The sequence below is a fragment of the Meles meles genome, chromosome 15 (genome assembly GCF_922984935.1).
Source record: "Meles meles chromosome 15, mMelMel3.1 paternal haplotype, whole genome shotgun sequence".
NCBI lineage: Eukaryota > Metazoa > Chordata > Mammalia > Carnivora > Mustelidae > Meles > Meles meles.
This window is the reverse complement of record NC_060080.1, coordinates 22535581-22560781: the sequence shown is the minus strand read 5'-3', so window position 1 is coordinate 22560781 and position 25201 is coordinate 22535581. Positions and strand designations below refer to the sequence as shown.

The following is a 25201-nucleotide window of genomic DNA, read 5'->3' as shown; positions in this document are numbered from 1 at the left end:
TCAGGCACGCACTCAGGACGGCTTTGCCCCCCTCCCATTTACGATGCAAAGGAAGAGCTGCCCCGGACAGATGTGCCCCCTTTACCCAGGGCCATGGGGTCTGGGCTGACACCTCTCAGTTCCACACCGAACAACCTGTCTTCTCAGAAAGAAAATCTGAAGATGTGATCGTCCACGGAGGCCTTTCCCGCCCGTGATCTCATTTGCTCACCTGGACAATCTTAGCAATGCATTTAATTGGTTCTTTGAAGATTCCCCGGCTTCCAGAGCCAACCTGTTCAAACAAAATAGCCCCAGGAAGGGACACGACCTTCAACTTTTATTGGCTCACACCTTGGCAGTAGTTGGCAGCTAGCTGAGAGTCAGGCCCTGAGAAGAGGGAGCAGGACTGGGGGGAGTTGAGAGAGGGGCAGGAGGACAAGCAGGAGAAAGGAGGGGAAGGAAATGGGGAGCAGCTCTACACCCCAGCCAGCAGCCCACTGCACCGTTTTGCAGAAAGAGGCCATTCCCTGCTTTACCAACCCACCAGAGAGACCAACCCCACCCCCAAGGCTAAAGGTAGAAAAGTCTAGAAGAAAAAGAGAAGGGACAGGAGAGGTGGGAAGAAAAGGATGGAAAAAACCAACCATCAGAGCCTCTTCAATCTTAATTCATTTTATTCTACAAAAACTACTCAATTGAAAGTGGAAAAGCTAACCAAAAAAAAAAAAAAGAAAAGAAAAAAGTTTTAATATGTTCTTTCTTCCATAGCAGCAAGCTTTTTCTAACAAGCTTTCTTTAGTGCAAATACTGTAGGCTTATTTTACAGTAAAATAACAAAACAACGGAAAACACCACCAGAAATGCTTCAGAGCAGAGCTACTCCTCAATTTTCAAAGCTATACAAAGATTTTTGAGCTCGTGGGTCCTGCCAGGAGAGGTCTATTTAGTAGCCTTTCCAATGGGACCATTTCACCAATACTTACAAAAAAAAAAAAAAAGGAGAGAGAGAAGAAAAAGAAATTCTCAGAAAGGTAGTTCAATTCCCCCATAGAGCTATAATTGCCTCCAGGATCTTATAGCAGACTTTACTCCACGTCATTGACATGTCTCAAATACAGATGCACAAAGCCTGGGCTTTTCCACTATATACCAAAATACGATATATACATCTCTCACTGCAGAAAAGACACCCTGATACCTATTCTTTATACAAAGGCGAGTATTTTTTCCTCGACATCAAGTAACCACAAAGTAAAATAAATGGAATAAACTTTTAATCATACAGAGAAAATGATTCTTGAGGAACAGGGCAGGATCTTTTCGTTGTATTGTCTTACAATGTAGAACTTTCTTGGTGACCACTGTCCCCAGAGGAATGACCATCCGTCTTTAAAAACAGAACCTTTTTTATACAGTTTATACAACACATGTCACAAATCATTTTAGAAACAAGAAAAGCATCATTAGCCTAAATTTCAAAAAAAAAAAAAAAAAAGAAAGAGAGGGAGAGAGGAACTGAGTATTTTAATGCTGTTTCTCATCAGGCTTGGTACAACACAAAGATGTAAACATTTTAAATAAATAATAAAATAAATGTCGATTTCTTCTCCCCCTCCCCATCCATCCCCCGCTCAAAATTTGACCCAGCCTTTCCTGAACACATCAACATTGGAAAATGAAATCCCTCTGTTGATGTATGGCCAAAACACTAGAACCGTGAGAAGATGTCAAATTAGTAGTGGGACAACTGAGTTTCCTTTTTAAAAGCTACAGGAGGCACACTTGGAAATGTACACACACACACACGAGGGCGCACACACACATACACACACACACATACACCCCCAACCTGTCAATAAATAGTGAGATGCTGGCTTTTTAAATGAATGCCAAGAGGACTCAACAAGCAGAAAGTAGCAAGACCCCTTTACTTAAGTTTTAAAAAGAAAGTTACACACATCACCTACCCTATTGGTCCACAAATTCTATAACGACTCAGGTTACCCCTCCAACCTTCTGAGGAGTGCAAAGGAGCACATCACGAGGGAGAGGGAAGTTTGGAGGTGGGAGGATACTGCGGGCGATGGGTCTTTGCGAACAAACCTCGGACTGAAGGCAATCTTGCCTCAGATCTTTGAAGAAAGATTTTCTCACCTCCAAGTGTTTTTGTTTGTCCATTACATGGGGGCCTCAAATAGGGGATACCCTCATCCCTTAGTCTCGTCGTAAAGAGGGTATATTTCTAAAAGTGCCTAACACAGTGCCTGGCACATAGTAGGTGCTTATGCCTTTCCTTCTCAAAGGGGCTGTGTGATATCTGATCGGGAAGGAGACCAACTGGAAAGGTAAACGGTAAGATTACAGGAGCACTGTTGGTCCATCAAGGGAAGGGGAGAAAAGTTCCGATACCTGTACCACTGAGCCTTCCCTTAGACGCAGAGCCAAGCAGGAGTGGAGACTCTTTTCCTCAACGCCTGAAAAAAGGAAGCAGTAGCCTCTGAGGGCTCTTGGCTGACAGGCTTGTGCGACCGGCCTCAGTGGACACACCTGGCCTTTCTCACAGGCAGAACAATGATTTCTTTCTGAAAACGTCCCCCGTGAATTCTCTGCTTACAGCTGGCTCTGGCCATTGCCCAAGCAAGCTTCACCTGGAATCTCCTCTCATTCCTGCGTCAGCAGCTGTCCCCGTCCACTCAGCCGGGAAGGAGAACTGGTCCCGGAGAGGCCAGCCAGGTGGCCGAGAGGACGGTGTGGTTCACACTAGCCTGTCAAGGGGGGCCTGCCCTATGCCATCCCAGAGCTGCCTGCAGCCCAGCTGGAATCCGCACCAGCTGCCTCATGGCTGGGGACACAGGGGAGGCCCAGCAGTTCCCAGCCCAAGCATGGAGGCACCCCCACACCGCAGCTGTTCCTGGAGTGGGAGCTGTGGAGGAGAAAGCGGAAGGCCTGGTGGCTTGTAATTCTGGAGCAAGGGTGTGTGTGCGTGAACTCAGAGAACAAGCCAGAAGACGTCAGGAGGACACGCTCATGAGTTAGGGGTGCGTATTCGGCCTTCCCCAAACAACCTCTGGCTTTGGGGGAAGCCAAACCTCGACCTAGAACACAGCCAGAGGGTCCTGAATGGGACAGCTTAGAAGCTGCTGAAGTCCTGCAAGATGCCGGAGGTCCTACCTTCCGCTATCCCAAAGCCAACCCAGCCTGCAATCTGAACCAGAGCCAAGCTCCGTCTCAGGAATGTCCAGCCTGGCCCCGAGTCACAGACTGTGGCCTGCCCTGGTTGGGATCAATGTTGAGGAAAGTGGGGCACAAAAGGACTTTTAGAAATAAAACACCAAAGCAGCTTCATTTAAGATATATATATATATATATATATATATATATATATGCAAAAGCAGCAAATAGCTCCCAATTGGCCACACATACCGCTTGAGATGATTAAGCCTTTCAGGGCTGAGGGCACCCCCAGTTTTCCTTGCCCACCTCCTGCTGTTCCTGGCTGACTTCTGTTTCTTCAATTAATCTGAAGCCAGAAACTCAATTGCCCAGTCTGCTAAGGAGTGCCCCTCCCAGAACCTCTGGGAAACCGGGAGGGCAGCCTCATAGCCAAGGACTGTGGGAAATAACAATTTTAAAGTATTTTTGGACAAAATCCATTTTCTTTTCATCTCCTCTCTCTGCGTGGCCTAGACTTTCACACGTCACTTGCAGTCGGAGCGGGCTGGGTATTTTAAGCACCGGGCCGCTCCATTCCGCGTGCTCCCTTCTCGTGCATGGAGGGGGGACGGGCAGTCAATAAGGACCAGTGCTCGAGGCCTGGGTGTGTGAGGGGGGCAAGTGAGCCAACGAACGTGTCACAGCTTGCTCTCTCGTGTGCTCTCTCTCCCTCCCGAGTCTAAAAGTTTAACCCCCACTGGTTTTGATTTAAATAATAACTATATAATTTTAAATTATCATACAATGATCTCTAGAGCAGAATCACAACAGCAGGGTCTCCCCCAGAGCACTAGCCCACCAGATGCCCATCGCAGATCAGCCAGAGAGCTAAGCCCTAGGGAGAGGAAGGCTCAGAGGGGTAGGGAGCAGGAGGCCGGGAGGACTCTCTCCCCATGCCCGCCCCATAGGAGGGGGGCACCTCTCCTGCAGTGGGAAGCAACACATCTTATCTCTGATTTCAGCAGCCCCCCCCCCCCCGAATGGCAGGTAAGCCCCAAGCCTTAGCGACAGCTCCAGGCCAGCGGTTCACAGCTGGCTGGCTGGCCCCGAGGAGAACTCCAGGGGAAGGAGTATGTAAAAGAGAAAACACTCCATCAGGTAGCAGATGACCACAGAAGGTAGAAAAGGTAGAGAGGCGAACCCCACTCTGCCTCCCTCCTTCCTCCCCTGCCTTGCCATCCACAGCAAAAGTGCCTTGGAGGCTTGGGGAGGGGCCACTGGGCAGCAATCTGGGGAGCGGCCAGGCCCACGCTCATTAAATCTCCGTGGGTGGCGTCACCCTGAGAGCCAGACTGGGGGAGAGCAGAGCCAGTAGGGACTTGGGAGTGATGTGTGGTTCCTAGGGAGGGACGCCTCCCTGGTCTAGAGAGAAGGGTCCAGGGGCAGGATGGCGAGGCAGTAATTATAGAAGATGTCCTGCTCAAGACACCAGGTAAAGGGAAGCTGGCTAGGACACCTGTGTGGCTTGTTGGCACTATTCCTGACCTGGTAATTAGGCATTTGGCAAACCCAACCTGTGCTCCGTCTGTCTCACTCACACCCTGTCTTCTGGCCAAGCCGCTTCTCCAAAGAGTTGTGTCCGAGGATGGGGAGGACGCATCCTCCGAGCCTCCCAGTGATGGCAGCATCTCCTCGAGAGCTCAGGGAGCCCTGCTGGTGGTCCTGGAGATGGCGGTGGACCGGGGAGTGTCAAGGGAGGGAAGGTTCTGTATTGCACATTGACTGTCCCCTTCCGGACAAGTCAGCCCCAGCAGAAAAGTCAGTCACCTGCTGCCCATCTCCAGAAACGAAGAGCTTTAATATTCAGACCACCCAGATGAAATGTCATGGCAAATTTGATAAAAACCAAGAGGAAGTGAAATTGACACTGAGGGGAGGAAGAGGTGAATAGAGAGAAGGTGAAACCAAAAGGCACTGAGCATGCTGGGTGGGGCGGGGAAGGACACCATCACTCCAGAGATGTAGCGTAACAAAGGGACAGGAACGGTCCACACCAGCCACAGGCTCTTCAGAAGCCGGAGAGATGCCTGAGTCCACCAAACCAAGTTTTCCAAGGCTTTTCAAGAAACAGGATTTGCTTTGCAAGATGAACAAGGGAGGAGGTCCCATGACTTCTAAGAGATCGCTGAAGTCCTCCAGCAAAATCCCACTAGGTCTCCCCAGAGCCGGGCAGCTCTCTGGCAGGGTCCCCGTCTTGCCCTCACGGCCCTGGAGCACTTGAAGGCGCTGGTCCCTGGGAAGGAGGCAGTGACGAGGACCCCCGGGAGCTGGGTTACAGAGCCAGCAGGGTGGGGGAGTTCAAGGAGTCTGATGACTGGTCCCCACTGCTACTGCTTCTGCGGTGAGCCTTGGAGCAGGACTCGGAGGGTGACGCAGGCGACTCCTGCTCCAGGACGGTGGGGTAGGTGAAGACGAGGTTTGACGTGCCTGGAGTGATGGCTGGCGTGGAGGTCACCACGATAGGTGTGTGCAGGGGCTCCTCCCCGTAGAAGCCCCCAGCAATGCTGATGGGCTTGATGACAGAGCGCTGGGCCTTGTCGAGCCCGGCCGATGAGGAGGAGGGGCTGTCCTCTTCCAGGGGCTCCTGTTTCACCACCACGGCGCCCACTCCCCCGCCCCCACTGCGCAGGGACGGCAGCCCAGAGGCGGGGGGCGATCGGCGCTCCTCGGGGCTGATCTTGCACACAGGCCCGTGGGCCACCAGCATGAACTCCAGCTTTTCCTTCTCCTTCTGCAGCTCGGCTATCTCTTTTTGCAGGCCTGACTTCTCCTCCTCCAGCTCCTCTGTCTCCTGCAGAGGGAAGAGAGGTGAGTGAGGCAGGAACCTGCCAGGAACCTGCTGAGGGGTGGGGTGGGGGGACAGGAGGTTTGAAGCCAGGTGAAAAAGGGAAACCCAGAGCTGTGAAAGCAGCCAGCTCAGGCACCCCAGCCACAGACACCACCACTTCTCAAACACCTGGGGGCTCAAGATGCCTTTTAGGTCTCAAACCCCGGTCTGAGAAAGGTGGAAAGTCGGCTTGGAGGAAGGATGAAATGATAATTAGCTGCCACTGACAGAGGGCAAGCAAGCCTCCAGACGCTTCCTGAAGCAGGTGTTTTCAATCAACTCATTTTGCAGATAAGGAAACAGGTTCAGAGAGGTTTGTTAATTTGCACAACGTCACAGAGCAAGCAGGTAGGGTAGGTCAGACTTGACCCCAATGTATCCGACTCCAGGGTCCCTATGCTACCATGCCCGGCCACCTCAGTGCCAGGACTGCCCCCAGTTCCCCGTGGGGGGGGGGCGTGGGTGTCACAGTGAGGTCTGGAGGCAACAGGAGCACAGCCCTCTCTCCCCCTCATACTCCCTCAGCCTAGTCCAGCCTGCCTGCGGCGGCGTCCACATCAGCCTCTCAGCTGCACACACCAGCTGAGGACGGCACCGGGCAGGCAGGAAGTTCTCCAGCAGTCCCGGCTAAATCGGCACTGCCCCACTTCCCTTTTTTTGCTCTAATTTCTGAAGCATGTGATTCGGGACTCACAGAACCCTTGGAGAACATTCCGTTTGGTCCCCGTGCTTTAACAGATGAGGAAGCCAGCAGCCGGAGCAGGCAGAGGCTGGCAGGGTCCCATGGCAAGGGGCTCAGGCCCCTCCCCTGACACAATGCCAGAGAGAAGCCACAAAAGCCCACGGTGGGGGGTGGGGGGGAGGCGGGGAGCGGGTGCGAAAGACGAAAAGGTGTGTCACGGGCCTCCTCCCCACTTTTCCCATAACAGAGTCCTGTTCCAGAATGAGATGGTATGGGCCCGAGCCTCACGGAGCAGAGAACAGCATATTCCACGGTGAAAAAAAGTTTCCATCTGTCTCAAGGGTCTGACGAACGTCATGAGCTTATGAGAGGTTTCCTGTGGAGGATGTGGCTCAGGGGCCTGGGTGGCTGGGGCGGGTGCCGTGGCGGGGGAGTAGGGTGTGAGGCTTCTGGGGGAGGGAGGGGAGGAAAAGCAACGGGCCCCAGAAGAAGGGCTATTCTGGGGCTAGTGGTGGGGAGCACCCAGGGTAGACCCAGAGGACCTGCCCCCTTAGAAGGTTAGTGGTGGGGAGGACTCCCTCGGGGGGGGAGTCAACCTGGGGAGCACTGGTCACTAAGGGATCTTTTCACCTAGTGCGGGAGAGCTCCCGCTTGTCCTCCCCATGCTCGCACACACACCTCCGCCGGACATCCCTGCAGCCTACGGGGAATTCACATGAACATGTTCCCTCCCCAAGAGCGAGGGCTCCAGCACGATGAAGGGAAGCTGGCGCAGGGGGATGGTACCGGGAGCACTAAGTCAAGTCATGGGATGGGCAAGGTGATTGATTGATTTCCAAAGCCGCTCCCTGACCGGTCACGGTAAAAACCGCCAACAGTCTCTCATCTGCTCACTTTGAAAACATTCCACCAGGGACAGTCAGTCCTGGCTTTAGGCTTCCTCCCCGCGCCATTCAGCCGGTCCTGTATGGCTGGGTTCTGGAGGGCGTTACGTGATGTTGGTCAGGTCAGGCTTTTGAGAGGGAAGGGCAGGGCCACAGCCCCCAGGTGTGGGCAATTAGGCAGCAGGGGAGAGTGACTCACAAGGGCAGAGTGAGCTACCAAGGCGACAGCTTCCGGCTCACGGCAGAGGTGGGGAACCCTTCTGCCATGAAGGGTATGAGAAAACCCCAGGAGAGTACAACTCAGCTAGCACGTGACCATGTCCAGGAGACCCAGAGAGCTTCAAACCCCTGCTGAGCTGAAAGGGGCAGGTCTCCCCCTGCCCAAACTAGCTCCCTTAAGCTAGCGGGGGCCACTCTGGCTAATGGTAGGCACGGGGGCGGCTGGAACCTTGGGAAACAGCCCTGGAGGGGGCAGGTCTGGGCCTGCGCTGGTTCCCTCTGCCATTCCTCACCCAGGGGCCCCAGAAGGTTCAAGAGCAGGGAATGCTCAGATGCTGAATGAGAGAGAGTGCGAGGCCCCAGCAGGTTGTTCGGGTCCCTCCTGGGGCCCAGCCTGGTGCCGAAGGCTGGCTCCCTCCCTCCCTCTCTCTTCTTCCATCAGGGCAATGCTAAACCTGTGTGCTCAAAGGAAGGACCGTTTCTATCTGCACTGGCTCATCTCTAGACCACTAGAGGATGCGGAGAGGATGGGAGGCCAGGAGCCCCGAGGCCCTTGCTCTCGCCCTCCTGGAAGTGCTCCTGCCCCACGCAGAGCTCCTCACCGCCTGCAGCTTCTCCGTCAGCTCCCTGCGGCGGTTTCGGCACTTGGCTGCGGCCAGCTTGTTCCTCTCCCTCCGGATTCGGCGTTTCTCCTCCTCTTCAGGCGACAACTAGAGGCCAAGGTCAAGGACTGTGATTAGGTTTGGGTACATGATTCAGCAGCTTTGCTTTCTCGCGGTATTTTAAGAAACGCTTCTGAGGGGCACCTGGATGCCGCATTGGTGGAGTGTCTGACTCTTGGTTTCGGCTCAGGTCATGATCTCGGGGTCATGAGATCGAGCCCTACATCAGGTTCCACGCTTAGCACGAGTCCACGTGGCATTCTCTCTCCCTCTCCCACTCCTGTTAGCGCACGTGCTCTCGCTCTCTCTCTCAAATAAATAAATAAATATTTAAAGAAAGAAGGAAAGAAGCCCTTCTGGGGCTGTGTGTGCGGGGAGGGGGACAGGTGAGAGGAGTGTGGCTGGGCTCCGCAGTCCCGGAATCGGCAGCTCACTGCTGGGACCCCCAGGGAGGGCCCTGAAAGCTGGACCCAGCTTGGAAGGTGACATCCCATGTCTGAGGGGAGACCAAGGCACCAACGTGTCAGGGACTCATCAGCCCAGGCAAGATGATAGCTTTTGTCACGTCGGCCCTGATTCCGGGCCAAGGCCAGAGAGAAGCAGCAGCTGTGGCCACGTCCTCAGAGTCCCCTCATGCCAGCCAGGCCTGGCCCCACCCACTTAAACAGCTTCTTCCAAACCCTGGCTAATTACTCCTCCCCACCACTGCCAGCTCGGCAAGCCTCATTATCCCCATTTGGTTAAGTAGCTAGGTCCAGAGTAAGAACCCCCCTGGGGGGAATATACTATGGCCGGGGGGAGGCCAAGGATGCCTCTCCCAGCGTCAGCTCCCCGCCCCAGAGGGCCAGCTGCCCACCATTCAACCCAGAGGACTCGCAAGTGTGCCCAGCCCAAGGCTAGGCTGGACAGGACAGGCAAAAGGAAAAGGAACCCTCAGGCACGTTCGGTCCTGCTACCCACCATGGCCATTCATTCAACCAACGAGAGACTTCTTCAAGGTGCCAGGCATAGTTTCAGGGAACCACATGAACTAAGACACCCGCGCAGAGCTGACAGTCTAGCTCCTCACAGGGAAGCTGGTTAGGGGCCCATGACTCATGCCCCAGGGCAAGACCTTTGCTCTGAGACTCAAAGCCGAAGCTGTTTACATATAGCCCTTCCTGTGACCCCAGTGCCCCGGCAGGCAGAGGTGACACAAGGCCGTGGGCCAAGGCAGAAAGTAATTCCAAAAGAAAGGCCATCCCGTGCTGTTCGCAGACAATGACGGCATCCCTACCATGTGCCAAGTACACACACAGTCCTGGGGGCTTAGAAGATTCTATGGGGTAGAAGATTTGGATCCCACCCTCAAGGGACAACGTGGGGGAAAAGCCAAAGTCACTTTTGGACGTGAGAAGGGCTGCCCCACCTCGAGATACTGCCAGGCGCCTCATGACGGAGGGAGGCACGGCCTTGGCTGGGCCCAGGTCAGAGTCCCCAGGCCTCCCCGTAGCCCTGCAGGTATGTTGTTGTGATGTCCAAAACGGCTGAGCAGGGCACAGCTTTGGAGAGGACAATCCCATCCCTGTCTACACTGAGGAAGCCCCGTGGCCCCAACCAAGAGACCAGAGTCCCACATCGAATTCTCCAAACTCTGGCATGGAAACATGCCAGTCAACGACTCAGGCCCCCTGAGCACAGAGAAGCTCGTCATACCTTCTCAACTTGCAAATCCACCCCCCCACCCCCCCAGTAGTCAAGGCGTGTGGCCCACAGGGAGGAAGGAAGCCTGATAGGCTATAGGGAGACCTACCGGCCTCCTGGTACCTCAAGTCCCTGTCTCCCAGGGCTTTGGCTGAGCTACGTTCCCGCTGAGGCTGACACAGGCCTCCTTCCCTCCTGGGACATCCTCCCCAGGTTCCTTCACCGCCTCTGAGACCCGAGCTCACGGGGATTGAGAACCAGGCCCAGCTCCCCTCCCCCCCACTGTGTGCCTTCCCCCTGCAGCAGCCTCCAGGAGGGGCCCACAGAGCCCGCCCAGATGCTACCACCCCTGTGAGCCCCCCAGGCCCCCAGCAAAGGCCTGCTCTCAGAGTCCCACACTTCGTCCCGGCTGCCCCTCTGTCCTCCAGCCCCGGCTTCCGTCCCAGCCTGTGAAACCCTCCACCTCCCCCTGAAGAACCAAAGGCTCCATATTCTCTCTTCTGGGAGGTCTAAGGCGGCCTGGGTGCAGAACACCGACGGGGCCATTCTATGTGGCCTCAGACGAATCACCCAACCTTCTGAGTCTCAGATTTCCCATGTAGAACATGGATTACTGGGACCGGCCCTGCCTTCAACAAAGCTTCTGGGATGATCAGATGAGATGCACTGTGAGAGCCCTTTCTAACCTAGAAAGTGCTAGAAGGGAGAAGACTAATTCAGAGGTATCCTCGCTGATGCTTTTTCAGAGCCCTGTAAGAGTCCAGGTGAACTGGAGATCCAGGGTCCACAAACTTGTGTACCCTGCTCTGTGTGGGGACCGGCTGCCCAGCTGAGGTCATGAGGCCACTTGGCTGAGGCCCTAAATCTGTGCTGCTCCCAAACCTGTCTCACCCTGAGCCCAACAGTTACCAAGAGACTGCTGGGCCCCCTGCAGTCCTGCATTCAGGGTTCACTACTCCAAGGGCTACTGGGGTTCCCCTTGAGGCCCAGACGAGCCCCTCATCCGTCACTGATGAGGGGCAGAAAAGGCGCAGAGCCGGTTGCTGTCCCTTTCAGCCTCCCTTCCCCTTTGGGGGCTTCCGGACAACTTCTGGCCTTCCGATTGGCCTAGAAGTCTCTCCCTATCTGTAAGATATGGGGCAGCCTGTGGGAGCTGTCAGCATAGGAAGTGTAGAGGGGTGGTCACACCAACATGGTCACAACTTGAGTGTGTCAGCACCACCGCGGACACACCCATAAGCCACACACCCTTGGCTCCCCGCCTCCTCAGTCACCGCCATGGGCCTCAGAGGGAGCCTCTGGGCAGGCTCTGAGGAGGGCAGGCAGGCACCGTGCTGGCTCTGGGGAGCAGGCTCCTCTCCCTGGGGGAGGTCAAGCAGGCGGAAGTCAGTTCAGAGGAAGACCCCTGGGCTAGGGACACAAAGAGCCAAGGTTCGAGGATGCTGCTGCCCAGGATTCCTCCAAGCTGCTGGCTGATTGTCTGAATTCCTGACTGATGTGGGATAAAATGCTCCTGGCTCTCTCCCTCCCTCTCAGAAAAGGAAGGAAATTCTCCAGACAGATTGTCTTAAGGCACGCCTAGGTGGTATGGTGGGAAAACCACAGGGCTGAAGGTCAGGGGAGGTTGATTCCAGCCCCGGCTCAGCCACTAACTCATAGCATCACCCTCGACGAAGTCCTTCTCCTTTCTCCTTTCTCCTGGACCTCTGTTTCCTCATCTGTAAAATGGGTACAGAGGGAAAACTGGAAAAGCTAGTCTCCAAAGTCCATTTCAGGTGCAAGCTTCTAAATCAGGTGTGAACTAGACCCAGAAAAGAATGCAGAGTGTTCAGCACATCTTGCTTTTTTGAAAACCTGCTCTCACTGAGGTCACTTACATAAGTGGGTGGAATCCAGGTCATCGGTGACTATAAAGCTTGACATCTTGGGCTCCCAAAGGAAGCGTAATTTAAAGGACAGTGTGGTCACGGCTAATGCAATGTTTACATCTACATTTTGGAAAGCAACAGCACAGGGGATAGCTGCCATTTGTCCCAACAGCGGAAGCCCAACAACCGTCATGCTTTGCCCTGTGCTAAGTCCTGCCATTAACAGAACAAACCAGCATGTAAGGGAGGCCAAGCCCAGCTTTATCTTCAGAGGAATGGAGAGCCTATGAATGCTCCCAGTTCCTCAGAGCAGGGACCCTTGAAGTCCTCAGTATCCTGGGTTGGCCCTGGATCCATGATTATCCATGGGGGACCATGTGTGAAAGGTCCTCGTATGGGAACACTGGGATCCCAGAGCATGAGTGGATGGTAGTAGACATGGAGAGGAGTGACTCACCAGGTGAATGTTTCATTTGAAAAAGGGATCCCACCGCTAAAGTATTTTCCCTTCCCTGGATCTACAGTGAGACGGTATTGTAGAAAGAGCACTGTACAGAGAGTCCAGGGAACTGGGTTTCTAATCCAGACTTCCCATAGTCTTGCCAAGTAGCCTCAGACAGGTTTGGCTAGGCTTTGGTTGTATCGTCTGTGAAGGGGGATCCACGGGGCCTTTAGGAGGCTCATCCCCCCTTTTTATGCATGATTCCGATTTCTCTTTTGGGAATCAGGGGGCCCATCACTACCCTGCCTCCCTATTGATAGAGATGGCACGCCTTGGAGTAGTGGTAGATGGTGTCTAGAAGCAGCAGCCCACACTGTCTCGTGTCCCTCCCTGCCAGGCAGATGCCTTCTCGAAGCTGAGCCCTCGGAGGGCAAAAAAAGCCAACATCTGACCTGCCACCCCCTGCCCCTCGCACATGCCGTCAGTCTCCAAAGACCCCAGAGTCACTGCCCTTCTGGAAGGGGCATTCTAGGTACTTGAAATGGGCTTTAGCTTCAAGTTGGAGGCCTGGGATGCCGAGGAGGAAAGGCAAGTACTGTGGGCCTGGAGGGTGACCCTTCAGGTCTGCTGAGTGTTTCCCCTACACCAGACACCAGGAGACAATGCAGGGCTAATCCCCAAAAGTTCCTGGCTAGGGCTTTCGTTGGCTGTGTGTCCTGCCAAGGATCAGGGAAGGACAGCCCTGCAGGCAAGTCCCAACAGTGCTTCCCATCTGCTGAGACCACATCACACGCAGCGCTGTTTTCCCACACATGGTCTCATTTGCGTGGCGACGAGTCCTATGTGATTGGCACCATCATCCCCATTTTGCACTGAGGGAGTTGAGACTTGGGGAGCCACAGCGACGTGAGCAAGATGACAGAGCCAGGTTGGACTCTCAGGCCTCTAGCTCTGCTTCCCACCAGGAGGGTCACAGGCCCCTGGTCCTGAGCAACCTCTTCTCCTCGGTGCTCCCAGGACACCGACCCAGCTCCCCAGCAGATGGGAGAAAAACACTGTGTTACCAGGCCCCAAAAGGCCCCCACGTGTCTGCTTTCCACTGATCTGAGCCGTACCTGCTCATCTCTCCTCCTGCGGCCCACAGTGGTGCCAATGGTCTTGATCACGCCGGGTCTCGGGAGTGCCATGTGCCCAGGGACAGAGGCCAGGCCCGGCAGGGGGCTGTAAGGATGCGAGCGGGGGTACGGGTTGGACATGGAGGTGATCACCGTGGGCTGCACCATCCACTGCAGGTCCTGGCTGGTCGTGATGGCGTTGATGGTGGGGATGAAGGCGCTGCCTGAGCCAGGCATATCTACCCGGAATTTCTGAAATGAGGAGAGAAAACCGTGTTGAGCCAATAAGTATGGAGCAGAAGAGGACAACTTCGAGGTCTCAGCAGGCCCTCCCAGGGGCCTTCAGGGCTAGCTATGCCCACACCTGCAGAGCAGTCCTCCCCCTGGCCTCATGAGCCTCCAGGTCACCTGCCCATTAGCTCCCAGGGTACTGGGGCTGGGGACCCCTTGAGGAGATTTGCAAACCAACAGCTCTGGGGCAACAATGATCACCAGGAAGCTCATTGTGTCTGCTTCTACTTTCCAAATAGGTGTAGGATGGGGCTGTGACCCCACCCAGGGGGAGGCCAGGTCCATGAAAAGGTGCCCTCCAACTCCTGAGACTGAAAAGTGGTAGCCTTTGTGCCCTTGTCCTCCTCCTGGCCCTCAACCGCCATCTGGCTTGGAGCAGACGCACCGTGCCTCTCTCTACCTACCTACAAACCTATCTGTGTTCCTAGATGTGTCTGTGTGAAACCTGAGTGCTGCTAGCTCAGAGTTTTCTGTCTCTTAATTTATGCCCAAGACCATGTTGCAGAACTCTCCGGAACATACCGCAGGAAGCATTCTATTTAAAATATAAGATGCTGACAGAGTAGAAACACTAAAATGGGTCGCGCTCCTCGGCAGTTGGTTTTGGCCCTTCTTTAGGGCCGGCTACTAGAAAGTGAGAGGAGGGAGAAGGGAAAGACCTCCCTGCCCCCATGCCTCCCCGGCTTCCAGCTTTTCTGGAGGAAAGCGCCCCAGTGGGAGCCCTCCTCCTCAGGTGATTCCTTTTTCCACACATAGGTTCTGCAAATCCTTTCTTCCCTAACCTGGTAGGTGACATGATGAACATAATAATGTCACTGAGTACTTACTAAATGATGGGTCACCGTGGTAGTTTTTGACCTCAATTATCTGATTAATTCTCCCTCTGAGGTAAGAACTACCATTATCTCCATTTTAGAGGCAGAAATTTAGGCGTAGAGAGATTGAGTAACCATCCGAGGTCACCCTGCTCCTAAGCGGGGGTTGTTCAGGACTCAAATACGGTTCAGCCGGACAAAGAGGACAGGACTCTCACACACGGTGCTACAGAATGTTCCGTGCATTGCTTTCTACTTCCTGGAAATCCAGACCCGGGTGCTGGTACCCACCCCTACTGCCCTCAGAGCATCAGTTCATCTCTGCCAAGAGACCCTACAGACCGTCCCTCTCCCTGAAGAGGCCCCATAGATCTGACCCCAGATAAAATCCTGCTATCGTCACAGGGACTATAGCATCCCCCCTCTCTTGGCCTGGTCAGACCAACCAGAAATAGAAGTATTAGTGGCAAAGCCAGCTGCCTTGTCTCTGTCCCTGGTGACAGATGACACCTGGGTTCCTGTTGTGTAAATAAACTGGGACTTAGAGCCCCTCACTGTAATTGAGGGAGCTGGGGCTCCTTCCTTGCTCGTTTCCCCGCCAGGGGCCTGGCCCCAGTCTGAGTCAGGGGGGATGTCTCTGCCTCACTTCCCAGAATGCCCCAGGGTCCCAGGCCAAGGGCGTTCAGTGAAGAAAGCACAACCCAGCACAGGGGATTTGGGGATTCCACAAGGAGACCTACTGGGGCGAGGAATCCTGGGATTCTGTGAAGCTACCCGTGCAATGGATTCTGGAATTCTAGGAGAAGAGCTGCAAAGGATTCTGAGTCATCTTGGAAGGCAAAGACAACTTGGCTTTTTATCAGAGGCTGACTGAGCTTGGGGGGGTGGGGTGGGGGGGTGTTTGTGTGTGTGTGTGTGTGCGTGTGTGCATGTGTAGGAAGGATGCAGTGAACAAGGAAGAATCCAAGCGGGAAACGATCTTCAAGGAGAAAACGTGGACAGCTGAGCTGAGTATTGAAAGCACAGAGTGTGGCTGAGTGTGCAGAAGCATAAAGGCCCAGACAGCTCCGTTTCTCTTGGGGGGCTGGATGGGAGAGGGGAGGTGGCAGGAGGAGGCCTTCGCAGAATCACGGAGGACTGTTTCCCTGTCTGCGAGGGAGAATCCGATCACAAAACTCACCACAGTCATGAGGATTAAATAAGTAGCTACTTCTAATCACTGGCTATAAAAGCACACCGGTGGTTCTCACCCGTGGCTGCCCATTGGAATATTCTGAGGAGCCTTTTCAAAACACCAACGTTGGAGCCGGCCTCGCCATTAGAGTTCTAAAATAACACGTCTGGGGTGGGGTTCTGATAAGGTATTTAAAAAAAAAAAAAAATGCCTGAGGAGATTCTAACATGCAGAGCGGGGGTTGAGAAACACTGCGCCAAGCAAATGGAAGGCGGCACCGTCCTCACCATCACCACCACCACCATGATGGCGTCTCATCACTGCGCCTGCGCGCTCTGCTTCGGGTGGCTCCAGGAAAAACCGCCAGCTTCCCACTCGCGGGAACCACCCCACATTTTTATTCCATTTCTCTCCCCAAGTCAGGTTCTGGGTCTGAAGAACACCTGAGGCATCCAGCATGAGGGCCACAGAAGGTTCCCTCTGGGAGGGAATGGTCGGTCAGCTTTTCTCTCAGGAAACCCTCCAAGAAAATCGCTTCTCATTTCAACAAACAAAAGAGCTCCCTTTTCAGCCTACGGGAAGCAAGCAGAAAACCTGAAGCACATCTGGGAGGCTGAGATCCCTTGGGAATAAGTGGATGATTCGCAGCCCCCCTGCCCCAGGGCCCCTTAGGGCCCTCCAGGGCCCTTGCTCTGGGTCTCCAGAACATGCTACCCGGCCTTCAGCCAGATTCCTTGCAGCAATGGCTTGGTCTAGACAAAACAAGACAGCAGTAAAAACAAGGCACTAGGTAATGACTGCCTCTAAGTGCGGGCACAACTTGTTTCGGAGGGAGGTAAAGCCATCTGGATAACACACAGGATCTAAACCACACAGAAAACAACATCCCAGCGCCAGAGGGGACTGGGGCTGTGATCAAGAGGGCTTGAGTCTCCTCCAGGGGTCTCCCTGAGATGCTCGCACAAGTTTCAAGGAGATCCGGCCATGGGACTTGTCTCCCCTCCAGAGGTATTATCCAGAAGCTACCCTGAAGTAGGTGAGAAGAGGTGAGGCGAGGAGTCTGTGGTCCCAGGAGTCAGCCGGGCACTCTTCTTCGCCAACAGACCCAAGAAAGGTCAGATACCGTGCTGGGAGTAGTCACCGTTCTCTACGGAAGGGTTATACTAAACAGAAACCAAGATAGGATTTCTGGGCTGCGGGCATGAGGGCCGTGTGAGCCCTGCCACAGCACCAGGTGTGTGCTGAGGGGGGATAGAGGAGGTAAGCCTGGACCTCACTTGAGTCCCCTGGGGCTCTTCAGCCTCTGCCCCTTGGAAGCCCCTCCTCCAGGGACAGGACAGAAGATGCTGGATGGCTGGGTGGCCTTCCAGACTGGCAAAGCCCCTAAATGCTTTATTTGACTGTGTCATCCTGCTGACTTCTGGGTGGGCAAGAATGCCTATAAAAGGACGAACTGCCCCCCCCCCCCCCCACGGACCTCCTAGAGCAGAGTGTGACAAACTTTGGCTGTAAAAGGCCACATACTAAATATTTTAGGCTTTGTGGGTCACGCGATATGTGTCGCAACTATTCAACTCCACCGGGGACAGTGCGTAAACAGGTGTGCCTGAGTTCCGTGAAATCTTATTTACAAAAATACCGGGGCCGTGCTTTGGGGACCCCCCTTCTAGAGGACCATTCCCTCTCCTAAGTCTCAGGATTGGGGGAAAGAATAAAGAGAGGAAACACGAAAGAAAAAAGAGAGAGACAGAGAGAGAACTCTTTAACTCAGGGAATCTCATTCACCACCTTGAATCTGCAGACCGAGAAGCTGAAGTTCAAGCCCTTACAAGCTTTGTTGTGGGCTTGTGGGCCTCATAAAGACCCCTCTTTACCCTGAAGCACCTCTGTTTAAGGGTGCTGTGTCGCTGTCCAGTCCTGCTCCCAGAGTCCCTAAGGAAGACAGCTCAGAACACAGTGCCCCAGAGTCACCCAGCTTCACCAGTCAGAGAAGTCCCTGCAGCCCAGCACTTTCTGATTTGGAAAAATGACCTTCCTGAACTTGACAGCTGGGCCTTGGATTCAGAAATGAGGGTCACAACCATAGCCTTTTGCAGAAGGGTCTAGGAAGTAGGCTTTGGGTTCTCATTTCCTACAGACATGCTTGGAGCAGGGCTTGGCCCAGAAATCCCTGAGCTGGGCAGAAACAGCATTTCGGATGCACGGAGGGTCAGTGTTGTCAGCGCATCCACTCGGCCAGGCATCTCTCCGTCACACGGATTCTCGACTGGGCTCCCAAGCACTCAAGCCACAAACCCCAGAAATACTTGTGACCTGTCTCAGCAGGCAGGCAGGTATGACTATGCATGTCTGGAAAGGGGCTGGCTTCTTTCTCTTAAGGAACCCCCCTTAAAAAAAAAAGATTTTAGGGGCGCCTGGGTGGCTCGGTGGTTTAGGCCGCTGCCTTCGGCTCAGGTCATGATCTCGGGGTCCTGGGATCGAGTCCCGCATCGGGCTCTCTGCTCGGCAGGGAGCCTGCTTTCCTCTCACTCTCTCTGCCTGCCTCTCTGCCTACTTGTATCTCTCTCTGTCAGATAAATAGAATCTTTAAAAAAAAAAAAAAAAAAAAAAAAAAAAAAGATTTTATTTATTTATTTGAGAGAGAGAGTACAAGCAGGGGGAAGCAGGCAGAGAGAGAGGGAGAAGCAGGCTCCCCAGTGGAGCAGGGAGCCCAACGTGGGGCTCCATCCCAGGACCCTGGGATCCCAAGATCATGACCTGAGCTGAAGGCAGAAGCTAACTGACTGAGCCATCCAGGTGCCCCTAAAACCCCATTGTTAAAAAAAATTCACAGCATGGGAAAAGTTCCAAAATTTCTACAGACTGGCTCAGGGGAAGAGCGGAAGGGACAACTCCTGCTTCAAACACCCCAGAACATCCTGACTGAGGCCCAGCTTGACTCCAATGTTCTCTGATTCTATTTCTTCTTTGGAGAAGATTCCAAAGTCTTCTATATGGAATTCAACCTGTCTTCACAGAGTGTGCACTGGACAGCACTTTGACCTTTCCTATCTGAAGAAAGTCACTTGAGTCACAATGGAAATGGCTGCTACTAACTCAGGATTCCCCCCGACTTGACGGCACACAAACACTCTCTCAGGTGACCGGCCTCCTGTCAGCTTCCTCTTTCCCAGGTTTACTTAAAAGAACCACAGTCTCCTCCTGGTCCTCCCCGACAGGGTGAAGCAAAACAAAGCAAAGGAAGAAAAGAAAAACAGCCAGGAGAACGTGGCCAGTATGGAGTTACCACCCAGTGTCCCCAGTTTCTTTCCTCCCAGGGCCCTTCCGGCCAGAAACCCCACTCCAAAGCATGGCGGGGATAGGAGTGGAAGTCCTACTATCCTGTGTACCCCTTTTGCAGTCAGTGGAAGCGGACGGCATCTGATCTTTCCTTTAACCACAGCAGGGTGAGTGTGGCCAAGTGCTTGCCAGAGAGACGGTGCTGGGCAAGAGAACGCCTCTCGGGCCCAGTGAGCTGGAGAGTTACCAGGTGGGGTTTGAAAGAGATCTATTTGCTTCAGTCAAGGCAGCTGCCATCACGTTGAAATGTTGTGGCCACCAGAAGAGGATGAGCCAGATCCACAAAGGAATGATGCTATTTTTTTCTCTCAACAAATAGAGCACAAAGTTAGCTTCCTGCATTCTCGAAACCAGTACCTTTCTTCCTGTTTCACAGTGGAAAAGAAACATCTAAAGTATGGATGGCAAAAGTGCCTACTTCAGGGTAGGTGACTGCTCTTGGTGACTTCTCTCCCGGGGAAGACTCCTGAGCAGGGAGACCAAGACGACTCGGGGTCCCACTGGACTTTAGACCCAGTCTGGGATCACCCAGACCTTCTATGACAGACTCGAGTCCTTATAAGTCACATCTTCTGATAACTTCCAAATATCAAAGTCCAGCCTCAAAGGACAAAGATCTGTGAGCAGGGAGGGTTTTTGAAAGAATTTGCTGAAGGTGATTCCAAAAGAGGAGTGTTGTCAAACCTTGAGTCTGACCAGGAGTCACAGCAGTCAAAGAAGTAGCTGGTCTCCACCAGGAATAATTTTGAAGGGCACCACGGTGATTTGAATGTGTAAATTCTGGTGTGTTTACATTACGATAGGAACAAAAAGGGGTGCCTGGGTGGCTTAGTCAGTTAAGTGCCCAGGTCATGATCCCAGGATCCTGGGATAGAGCCCTGCATAGGGCTCCCTGCCCAATGGGGAGCCTGCTTCTCCCTGTCCTTCAGCCCCTCCTCTACTGCTCCCGTTCTCTCTCTCTCAAATAAATCTTAAAAAAAAAAAAAAAAAAATGGGGAAAAAAAAACCAAACCCGAGCCTCCTAACTTGACGCTCACCTTGAACAATAAGGCAGGCAGAAATAAAGCAATGGAAATGCACTCGGGTTTCGAGAGGAAAATTCAACCTCCGCTCAGACAATACATGACTGCTACTTCACCCCGTTCACTTTGATGAAAAAGTCACACTGACTTCCACCATCAAGAATCAGTTGAACAGACAAATTCCTGGGATAACATTTCGTTTGATCCTAATCTACAACATCTACAGGATCAAAGACAAAAAACCCCGGGGGGGGGTGCACCAAACCCCTAATATACACCTCCCACCTTCCCACCAATTCTGAACCCCCCCTCCCCCAAACAATCCTCAGTGTCCTAATACAAACACCTCAAGAAAACAAGCCTTGGGAATTTGAATTCCTGGCACCCTAAAGAAAAGACAAACATCAAAATAGGGAAAGGAAAAAAGCACTCCTTTTTGAACCAGGTTTTATTTAGAACAGATTAAAAAAAAAAACTGCATTTCAAAAAGTCAGGCAGTTCCTAGTTAACCGCTGTTAGATATATGGCATTTATTTGTCCTGAATTAAAAAGAAAAAAATCCTAAGAATTTCGAAAACTCACCAAGTTAACACTGTCTGGGGCTGGAAAAATACCTTCCCCAGACAGTTCTTCTAAGAATGTCCCGTAGGGGGCACTAGAGAGGTGTGATTGGGACTGACTTGGGAATCACAGTCATTTCTGGTAAAAGTTCTTTGATGTGAGGAATGTCCCAGCCTGGTACAGTTGGCAAAAGTTCACTCCGGGGAATTTTGTGTGTGTGTGTGTGTGTGTGTGTGTGTGTGTCTGTCTGTCTGTCTGTCTGTCTCTTGGGAAAGGGTGGCTGCCGAAGAAGAGAGCTAGCCTGGTATTCCTTGATTCCAGAAAGGAACTGTCCCTCTTGGTTTATTTTCACAAGTTATCTGAGGAACCGACAAATGGCAACCTTGGAAAAGTTCTGGGTCTTGTTTTTGTTTTTTTTGTTTTTTTTGTTTTTTTTTTTTTTTTTCATTAAAAGGGGGCCCAGCTGATGAAAACAAGTTATGAAATGACCTGTGTTTGTGTAACTGGCTGATTGCGTAATGCTCAGGCCCTGAAACCGTAATAGTTGGGCAGCCAGGCAAGGCATATATCTGGGAGGTGTTTTCCTAGGAAACTTAGAAGAGAGAGAAAACAACAACAATAAACAGAAAATGCCAGGAGGGGGAGGTGTGTGCAATGATTATTGACGAAACAAAATCACCAATGACCAACCTTCGAGATTAAAACTATAACTGGAACAGGAAATATTTTTCATGCTTGGAGTTCCTGCCATATACAAGAAGACTGGTTTCAACACAGAGTGACCTGCCCCCCACCCCTCCAAAGTCCCTGGAACTCACGGCCATGTGTTAAAATCAAGCTTTATTAAGCTAGAGAGAAGAAAGTTTGGGTTTGAGTAAACAGCAACAAACTTATCGGAACTATCAAACCCCACAAACAAACAGATGGGGAAAAAATAATATTCACTGGGCCAAGGGAAAACCAGAGCACCCTCTTTTTCTTATACCGACCAGTCCACGGAGACGCCACAAAGGGGAAGGCCTAGCATAAATGCCAGGAAAGCTGCCCCATAAAGGAAGCTGAGAGAAATAAAGTGATTACAAGTCATATCTGGTATGTAATAAAGTTACCTTGAGCCCGAGATCGGGTGGGGTCCAGGCGCAGACTTGGGAAATAACAAAAGCCTCTCAAGTCAGTCCGGAGGACCACAGAACAGCTTGGCTCCAAGTCGGAGAGATGATGGAAAAACCTTCCCCCACCCGACCCCCACCCGCCTCCTCCCACCTCCTTCCCTAGGAGTGGACAGGCTGAGAAACTTGTCCAAAGCCGCATTACCTTGCCGATCCCTCTGGTTTGAAAGGCACCTCACTCAAGCTGCTGGGCCAAACAGGCAGGCGTCTATGCGAGAAGCCCGTGCACTAGTTATTACTAATTGCAAAATCCTTGTGTGTTACAGCATGCTAGGAATTAGCCCACAGCTGCTTTTTGCTTCGGTAATGAGGCCCCATTACACCCTGCTGGACTGAGTTCTCTTCCTTCTTCCTAGCACTGGTTTCCTGTCTGATTTTCTTCCAAAACAGGGAATTGCCTCCGCTCACATCCTGGGCTCAAAGCCCTAGTGACACAGATTATTCAATCTGGGCACTGATGTCCGGTCTGACTTCCCATTTGGGCCCCAGGGTCTGAGCAAAGCCAGGCAGCAAGATTGTCATATACAGTGGTAAATGCCAGGAAAACGGCAGCAAAAGGGACAGACAAGATATCAAAAGATCTCTTTCAGATTCGGGGAGGAGGAGAAGGACGTTTTGGCAGCTTGTTGAATTGGAGAGTAAGGGAATGGGTATAAATGACTCTGACCCGTTGCTTAATGATATTTGGATTCAATTAAAACCACCAACGGGACTGGAAAGCGAGCAAAAGCACTTTTTAAATAAGATTTAAAACTCATCACCTTGATGCTCATTATAAAGGGTGTCCCAAATGCTCCCTCAATGCACCGACTAGGTTCTCTACGGTGGGTGCTTGTGGGGACACCAAGGGAGATGCAGAAAAGCCATTCTGGGGACTCACCAAGAATGGGGAACCCCTTTGCAACAAGGTATCCCTCTTCAGATCCCAAAGAGCGCTGTCTTTCCATTTTATTTTCTGGCAGGATCCACCCCTCCAGGGGAAGCCCACCCCAGCACCTCCTGGCTGGCTGGCTTCTAGAGGCCAAGGCCACTGCCTTACCAGGGCAACTCCTGCTGTAGCCAACTTGCCCAGAAATTCCGCAGATCCTGACCCAGATGGGCTTCGGGTTGTAGTGGCCTTGTTTGCTAAGCCAGCTCCCTCTGAAGCCTGAGGGTGGGGTGGGGGGCAGCTGCTGCAGAGGGCAGACACCCCACTACCCCACCAGCACCCTTCTGGTATTTACAGACACAGATCGCAGGCACAATCCTTCCAGTGCAAACCAGTCCGGCTGCTTTAGAAACAAGTTGTTTTTCCGCTTCCAGAACCACCCAGGAGCCTAAGCAAGCTCTCTTCTCCCCCCACCCCCGACTTCTCTCTGCAGGCGTCCTTGCCCCAGGTACCCCTCCCTAGACCCTCATAGCGCCCCTTCTGGTGGCAGTACAGGCTCCTTCTCTGACCCCAACAGGAGATGGATGGGCGCAGGGGCACAAAGGCGCAGGGCCCAAGCCTATCAAGGCTGACCTCCTCCTTCCTGACCTTCGCACCCTATTCCCAGAGCGACAACCCTCACCCTCGCTCTGGATTACTTGAAGGAGCCCAACCATGTTTCCGAATCCCTAACCTCTTTCAGAAATTAATACTGATGGAGAGCAGGGGAAGAGAGTCTCCCACAGGAACGGAGTCCTTGGATGTCGGGAGGGGCCAGTGGGTGCAAAGATTTTTTTTTTTTTTTTGCCCACCGCGGAGAAGTGACGGGGGTGGGGAGGAGGGAGGGATTTCTGGGAGAGGAGTTAGGCTCCGGAGAAGGGGAGCTGCAATTCCAGGAGCTTGTCTGGGTAAGATGTAGAGTGAGGGAAAGGGTTTGCCGGCTCTTCAAGCCCACTCCTCGGTCCAATTAAAAAAAAAAAAAAAAGTGGTTGGGGAGAAGGGTGGGCAGGACAACACGAAAATCCAAAACTTGCAATGGTGACCCCATAGGAATTTTCTCGCCAAGCCAAAAACGGGAAAAGAAAGCAAAGAGGCAGTGGCGGCGAGAGGAGAGCGGGGGTCCGCCCGCGCCGCCAGGTGCACCCGGGGCCCGCACCTACCTGCTGGCCGCCGCCGCTGGTGTAGGACTCGGCGTGCGCAGGAGAGCCGCTGCTGCCCCGGGACGAGGTGTCAAAGTTCCCGGGATAATCCTGGTACATGATCCGCGGTGGGGGCCGGAGAGGAAACAGGGTGTTTTTCTTCCCCCGCCCTCGCCGCGGCCGCGCACCGGCTGCTGCGGGCTCGCTCCCTGCCGGCCGCGCCTCTGGTCTTCGCTCCGGGGCTGCTCCCCGACGGTGGCGGGTGCGGACGGGAGGCGGCGACAGCCCGGGAACCGTGCCTCCCGAGCGCCTCGCGCTGCGCTGCTTTCCGGCTCTCCGAGCGCCACGGGACCGGCGGGCCCCCCAGTCCCTCCCTCTAAAAGTCCGCGCGTCCCTCGGTCCCTCCCCTGCGCGCGCCCTCCCGCTCCCGCGCGCAGCCGGAGTCCAGCCGGTACAGCCGGCCCGAGCAAAAACTGGAAATTAAAAAAAGAAAAAAAGAACAAGAGCCCGGCGGGTCACGCCTGCCAGGTCCGGGGGCCCCCCGATTTCAGATTTTCAAAGAAAAAACAAACCAAAAAAAGGCGAAAAGAAAGGCTGCCCGCCGGGAGAAACTTCTATTTCCTCCTTTTAGAAAAGGAGCTGAGAATAAACTTCCTGTGGCCGACTCGCCGCCGGAGTTTCGGAGCGGCTCGGACACTTGCGGGGAGAAGGTAGCCCGTGCCCGGCCCGCGAGGTTCCAGCCGAGCCGGCGCTGAGAAGGAGGCGGCCCCGCTGCCCGTACCGCCGCTGCGGCGCCCGACTGCACCCCTTCCCCGGCGCCCGCTCCGGGACGGGCCACCTCGCCCGGCCGCGCCTCTCTGCCTCTCTCCCCGGCCCGCCGAGCGCCGTTCACTTGCCCGTCGCTTCGCTCGGAGCCCCTGCGCTCTGCCCGAGATGAGTCACTACAATGGCACGAGTTCAACTCCACACTCTTTATTCTCCAGCCCCTGTACCATGTGGATTCACTCACGTCAACCCCAGACTCCACCTTGCAAGGGAGGAGCGCGCGGGGAGGCGGGGGGGCTGGGGGGAGAAGGAGGAGGAGGAGGAAGAGGCTCGGGAGGAGGCGGGCGCAGCGCTCCCCTCCGTGCCCCGGCTCCCGGCCGCGCTGACGCCAGTCGCACACCCGGCGCGGGGAAGAAAGGCGGTGGCGGGGCAGGAGCGGACC

At 53.7% G+C, this 25201-nt stretch overlaps 1 protein-coding gene across 1 annotated transcript; it reads right to left on the bottom strand.

Moving 5' to 3' along the window:
• Positions 1-638: 638 nt before the first annotated feature.
• Positions 639-24901, bottom strand: FOSL2 (FOS like 2, AP-1 transcription factor subunit). The gene is made up of 4 exons (XM_045978882.1): positions 24016-24901; positions 13578-13829; positions 8410-8517; positions 639-5986 (listed from the first exon to the last, which is right to left on the bottom strand). Exons 1-4 carry the CDS (start codon positions 24112-24114, stop codon positions 5468-5470), a joined length of 978 nt encoding a protein of 325 aa, XP_045834838.1. The 5' UTR covers positions 24115-24901; the 3' UTR covers positions 639-5467.
• Positions 24902-25201: the final 300 nt, after the last annotated feature.

Coding starts and splice junctions, on each gene's coding strand:
- FOSL2 (XM_045978882.1), bottom strand. CDS start 24,114: ATGTACCAGGATTATCCCGGGAACTTTGACACCTCGTCCCGGGGCAGC. Junction 8,518..13,577: donor GCAGGAGGAGAGATGAGCAG/GTACGGCTCAGA, acceptor CTTGGCCTCTAG/TTGTCGCCTGAAGAGGAGGA. Junction 5,987..8,409: donor TGACGGAGAAGCTGCAGGCG/GTGAGGAGCTCT, acceptor TTCCCTCTGCAG/GAGACAGAGGAGCTGGAGGA.